Source organism: Theropithecus gelada, chromosome 1, assembly GCF_003255815.1.
Source record: "Theropithecus gelada isolate Dixy chromosome 1, Tgel_1.0, whole genome shotgun sequence".
NCBI classification, from domain to species: Eukaryota; Metazoa; Chordata; class Mammalia; order Primates; family Cercopithecidae; genus Theropithecus; species Theropithecus gelada.
In genome coordinates this window covers 8054111-8060461 of record NC_037668.1, presented here as the reverse complement: position 1 = coordinate 8060461, position 6351 = coordinate 8054111, and the positions used below count along the sequence as shown (strand labels likewise).

The 6351-nt window shown below is 46.2% G+C and overlaps 1 protein-coding gene across 1 annotated transcript; it reads left to right on the top strand.

Moving 5' to 3' along the window:
- Positions 1-929: 929 nt before the first annotated feature.
- NHLH2 (nescient helix-loop-helix 2) lies at positions 930-5671 on the top strand. Its single transcript, XM_025400219.1, has 3 exons — positions 930-1109; positions 1510-1839; positions 3671-5671. The coding sequence occupies exon 3, from the start codon at positions 3679-3681 to the stop codon at positions 4084-4086; it is 408 nt and encodes a 135-aa protein (XP_025256004.1). The 5' UTR covers positions 930-1109; positions 1510-1839; positions 3671-3678; the 3' UTR covers positions 4087-5671.
- Positions 5672-6351: the final 680 nt, after the last annotated feature.

Here is a 6351-nt window from a genome sequence, read left to right as displayed (position 1 = left end):
GGCAAAATAATTGAACTAGATTTTTTTTTTTATTATAAAGTATATAAATTCTGGGCCATGGGATCATGTAAGGCAAAGGCATTATGTACTGGAATACACTGGTAATTTGTGTTTACACCTTAGCACAAGCACTGCCACACAGTTAAAATATTAGCACGTTAAGATGGGCAAGAATGAAGTGCAATAATCAACACATGTAGCATGTCATATTTCAGCTTGAAAGAATAAGTGGGTGGAGAGAAAAACAAACATGTACAGAAAAGTAGAATGATCTCACATTCGTGGTCCTTGAATATGTGGATTCTCTTTCTAGTTCCATCAATGGCTTAATCTATTGAAAGCTTCTTACCATCTATTGATAAGTTAGTCTATAGCAGATCATTTCTCAAAAATATTAATATGCTTAATCAAACCTTACTGAAGTATTTTTTAAAATGTAAATGATCTCTAATAAATGTTAGCTGTTGCATGTCTAAATACTTTATGTTTATTGCAGCATCTTATATAGTATATATTTCCTTGTTCTGGACGCAAATATTTTTCTAAATATTAAGGGAAAGTGATGGCTTTGTAATATGCCAGGGGAATTTTTTCATAGTTAATATATTGTTTATTTGCACTTAAATATTTCATCAATAATCTGGAAAAGAGAAATAGCCTGACTATGGCTAAAGACTGTTTAGAGGCTAAGATTTCTATCATGAACTGCTTTCAACTGTTATATTTTATGGCACAGATTCAGTGGGAATCTGATCTGCTAAAATATTTGGGCTGTGAAAACTCCCACACTGTGACAGATGTCAAGTCCAATTAAGTGACTCATGTCCAGGTTTCTGTCCAATAGGATTTCCCATTAAATATCAATTTAGGGGAAAAAATTCCATCCCCCTTCCTAAGCCTTTATCTCTTCCACCATCTCCAGGCTGAATCAATTGGTACCAGGAGAGCCCAGAAGCCACACACGCATCTCTGCCTCTTTGCCCTGGCTCTCCCACCCTCTTTCCGTCTTTCTCTGCTTCCTTGTCACTGTTACTCCAGGAGACGTTTACTTTTCACCAACCTTTCTCCAAGCATCTCCAAGCCACTGACTATATATATTTTGCTACAAGGTAAAGAGAGGAGGGGGTGGGGATGGGGGATACAACCAAACCTTGAAAGACTTTGAAACTGGAAAATAGGTGTCTATTTATACAACATACAAGTAAATGAGGGAAGAGGAAGAGGCAACCTTAGCTCCGAGTTACAGTATTGTGTTCCTGGGAACTGGGGAGATATCAACTGAACAAAGCCTTATCTCAAAAAAAAAAAATCACTTCTGAGCAAGATCACATCTCTGTCCTGCACTTCCCAGTTTCTGCTCAGCCGTATTAAGGGAAGGAAAGGCGTCCGATAGGAGAGGAATCTTATCTTAACCATCTTTCTTATTGATTATTCGCGCTATTAGAAAGTGGAGGAATCAGCCCTTCGATGTGATTGTGTTTATCTCTGTATCTCTTTTGTTATTTTTAGAGACCTAGAAGAGGAAAAAAGGCACGAGACTTTTCAACACATCGTTTAAAAAAAATCAACAACGAATATCTTGAAATGTTTGAGAACAATTAAAAGGAAAACGCGTTTTTAAAAAAATCTATCAACTAAGTGAACAATCATTCATATCGTCTACATCCTGAGATATTATCGTCCCTCGCTGCGGACACCAGCGAGATGACAGCTGCTTTTTCATTTTTGAATGTAATAAATATTTGCTGCTTTTAATATTTTCTGGAATCTCCCCTCGCTATTCCCTGGCATTTTAACTCTAAAGATTGGAGAACAGATTATCAAAAAGGCTTTTGCAAGGTAAGACTCCTTTAAATAATGTTTTTCAGCTTGAAATAAGTTAGATTATTCATACTGCATTTATAGATGCAGGTCATTCCATAGTTAAAGAGATAAAGCGCATACACGACATACTATTTATGAATATTTTTAAAGATCTGGAGGAGAATTTAACATGCTTTGAGGGCAACCCAGGAACTTTTTACCAGAACTACAACTATTTAGTGCTTATTGTGATTTTCCATTACTCGTCTATTTATTTCTGCCCTTTCAAGCTGACTGTGTAGATGCAAGTTGTTCTACTCATAAACGTACCCGAGAAAAGCCCGTAGGGAGTCACAGGCAGTTCACTGGGATCATTTGTTTTTATTTTGCCGTAGAGGACCTGATTTCCTCGCAGGGAAATTAAAGCTGTTTTGGCCCAATTCGCTCCTCAGCAAGTGAGATGCTGGGAACCGATCACGCATCCCCTTGCTTTTGTTTCTCTAGAAGCAAACGCTCCTATATGTCGCCGACGCGATTTCCCCCGCGCCGAGCGTCGCTGTGGCTGCCCACGCCAGGGCCCCGAGTTCGCAGCCGGGTCCTCACTCTCGACGCCCGGGGGGCGGTGCGTGCAGCCCCCGCAGGGGCCTTTCTCCTCCTACCGCGCCCCTTCTTGAAGCCCGAATTCCCCGGAAGCCCAGCGGTTCCGAGTGGCCCCCTCCCAGAAGGCGCGCAGTCGGGGCCGATGCTCCAGGCGCCCCGGAGAAGCCTGGCCAGGTGGCGTTTCCAAGAGGGCACAGTTAGAGGAAGGCTAAGCACCGACATGCCCGGACTTGGCCAGGCCACCCGGCGACAGCTGCGGGCTACCGAGCTCCGGTTCCAGGAGCGCCCGAACTTTGCCTGCAGAGATGCAGCACCCACCGGGACAACACGCTCGGCACCCGCTCGTCCCCGCCCGCCCCGCCCCGGACCCTTCCCTTCTCTTCCCTTTCCTCTGCATCCTCTCCTCCCTCAGCGGCCCGGCTGCCGGCATTTTCCCGCAAGGTGGTCGCCAGACTGCCGGGCGCATTGTCTGATCCCACGTCGCCGTGTCCCTAGGTCCCCTATGTGTGTGGCTGTCTGCGTGACAGATGGTGCTCCAGGAGCCCGCAAGGCCATCGGAGTCAATTTTCTTTTGAAAGGCTCCGCCACGTTTGTTTAGTCATTTCTTTATGATTTCGGAGAAGCGCGAGGGGTCCAAGAAGGCTTCCCGCCCCCAGCCGCTGGCTCTCTGCTTGCGCTCCGGGATGGAGGTTCCTGACAGCCCGCATCCCAGCGCCGGGCGCCCCCGGCGCAGCCCCAGACCAGCGCCAGGCCCTCGGGCGCCGCGGCTGCCCGGTTGCTTCGCCGGAGGCCCTCGGGGCGAGAAGCGCACTCCGCGTCCACCGCCCCCATGAAAACCCAGATGTATTCGTTGTTCGGAATCACTCGTTTGTCTGGGAAGGGGCGAAGGGAGGGAGACGGAATAGCGCGGTTGGCATTTGGCCGGAAGAGGCACAAAAACCCAGTCGCGACCCTATAGGCCTGCGGTCGTCCCCCAGGCCCCGGGCCACAGGCCCGCAGTGGCCGTCGGCAAGTCGAGGTGTCGGGTCCAGAATGCGGCCTGGGTCAACTGCGTCCCCACTGGCTCCCGCGCCATGGGGACGCGCGGGGCTCGCGCCCTCGGGCCAGATCCTCTCGGCGCCCTCCAGCGTCTCGCGCCGGCCTGCTGTGGGGAGGGGGCCCGGGCCGCGAGTCCGCTGGGAGGGCCGGTGTGGTAGGCCTCGGCCGCCATCCTTCCAGCAAAAGACCCTGATTTCTTTTACTGATTAATTTTCCGACCCCTCCTCAGCCTCCAAAATGATGCTGAGTCCGGACCAAGCCGCAGATTCGGACCATCCCAGCTCGGCGCACTCGGATCCGGAGTCCCTGGGCGGCACGGACACCAAGGTGCTGGGCAGCGTGTCGGACCTGGAGCCGGTGGAGGAGGCCGAGGGCGACGGCAAGGGCGGCAGCCGGGCCGCGCTCTACCCGCATCCGCAGCAGCTGAGCCGCGAGGAGAAGCGCCGCCGCCGGCGCGCCACCGCCAAGTACCGCTCGGCCCACGCCACCCGCGAGCGCATCCGCGTGGAAGCCTTCAACTTGGCCTTCGCCGAGCTCCGCAAATTGCTGCCCACGCTGCCCCCGGACAAGAAGCTCTCCAAGATCGAGATCCTGCGCCTGGCCATCTGCTACATCTCCTATCTCAACCATGTCCTGGACGTGTAGGGCGGGGTGCGCCGCAGGGGGCCGCCTGTCCCGGTGTCCGCGAAACGCGACGGATCCGGGTGGCCGCCGCTGGGGTGGCGGAGGCTGCGGTGGTCCAGCGAGACGGCCACCTCAAGAGACTCGGGCCGGGGAAGAAGCTCGCTACCTGTTCTCTCTGGTCAGCAGGGCAACAAGAGAAGGTTTCCGATGCAGGCAGGTGGGGTTGTCTGGCGAGCCCGGGGGCTCGCAGGGGGGATTTTTCAGGCCAGGAGAACCTCGTGGAGACACTCGAGATGAGCCACCTCTGGGGCTCCCCAAGGGTTGTTGCTTTAACCCACTGGAGACTTTGAGTTCTCCTACGTTCATCCGCCACAAATCTTAATGTGTTGAAAGAATGAGGGCAGAAGTTCAGAGTATGCAGGCTCATAACTTTAGGCTATCTGGAATTTTTCTAATAGACAAATCACCAAACACTGGGGAGGAGGAGAGAGGAGGGATCTCGCCCGTAGAGATGGAAGGCACAGAAAGGTGCGACAGGAAACTTTCCTTTCTGTTGTGAAAATAAAGATTATATTAGAATCCAAATAAACCCTGAATATTTAGTAAGGTTAAAAAGACAAATTGAGAACGATTAGACGCACCGTGGGAGGATTTGAGCTTGGTGAGATTTTATCTCCAAGATATGACACCAAGGTAGACAGGAAAATCCATATTTAAATGGAAAATTTAATATCTGATTGCTTTTGCAGGCGAAGTGCCCCTTTATATATCCAAAAACATCTATTTGTGACCTTAAACATGTGGACCCATAGGTGCAGTTAGAAAAAGACAACCTATTTTTATTTATGTTAGAAGGAGTAGAGTATTTTTTTCAAGACATTTATTTTTCAGAGTGGTGATACTTTTACTTTGGATACTCTGTGCCAATTTATTTATAGTCAAGTGTTTACACTTTTTCCTGTGGAATAATTATGTCTAACTTTTTACGTGTTTGTTGAGATTATACTGTGGTCTTTCTTTCTGCTCTAATTATATTGCACTTATATAACAAATTTCCCACTTCTCCCTGTTTCTAAACATATTTTATATATTAAGATGTTTGTTCTTGAAAGGTTCTTTTGTTGTGAGATCAGCAACACTAGCACTTCACTATTATAGTTTTTTAAAAAGTGTGTTATTCTTATCTGTAGTTATGTCTGAGAAGTCCTTTACAAGCTGTTTATAAGGAGAGTAGCTTCTTTGTGTGTGTGATGTTTGTGCGTGTGATGAATTTAGGAAATTAAGTTATTTTCCTAAGAAAAAAAAGAAAAAAAGAATTCAGAACTACTTTCCTCTGTGACACCAAAAAGAAAAGTCTATAACCTGAAAATGTTTCATGTTCTCTGCTGTGAAACTCTTAAAACAAGGAGTGTATTTTAGAGACAAGGGAAAAAAAACCACATCTGCTATCCAAAGATTTTAGTCTTTTTCAGGGTTTTTTTGTGTCTCTGTTGCTTTATATAATGCAATATTTTGTAGTGAAAATAGATATAATCTGGTTTCTATCTGACGAGTTTTTCATATCTCATGAATGGTGCGCTGTTTTGCATATAAATAAAGGTATCAACTAAAGTCCTTTCTTTTATTTTAAGCACACTGTCTAAAAATAATGGACATGTCAGCCGAGCATGAAATATCTTAATGGACTCAATTCCTTGGAAAGAAACTGGTAAACACAACAAAATCTTAACATCAACATATTTATGTAGTGAAATATTTGATGCTCAAATTTGGACGTGGATCAGTCCCATAAATAGATGCCCTACATATGATGGTGACATAGATCATTCTACTCTCAATGAGGAAAATAAGTATAGTGTTTACATAAAATATTACTTGAATTGTGGATTCTTTGCCTCTAAAAGAAAACTTAATAACTCTCTAACCCAGCCTCTTCAAATTAGAGTTGGGAAACTGAGGCCCAAGGAGTGACCTGCACTAAGACACATAGCTATTTAATGGCAGTGAGAAGAAGATCCCTGATACGATGACTCTCAATCCTCATGGCACTTATTAAGAACAAGGTCTCTATTACTGTTGTAATACTCAAACATCTAATCAGTACACAGATTCAAGACAGGGCACCTGCAAACAATAAAAAAAAAATTGAGCCCTGGACCAACCTGAGATATGAAGAATAACATGTGCAAAAACCTGTGGCTAGTATAAAAATGCGAAATATATTGCTTACAAACAGAAGACATAAATGACTTAAAAACTATATGTACATATGCATATATAGAATAT

Coding starts and splice junctions, on each gene's coding strand:
- NHLH2 (XM_025400219.1), top strand. CDS start 3,679: ATGATGCTGAGTCCGGACCAAGCCGCAGATTCGGACCATCCCAGCTCG.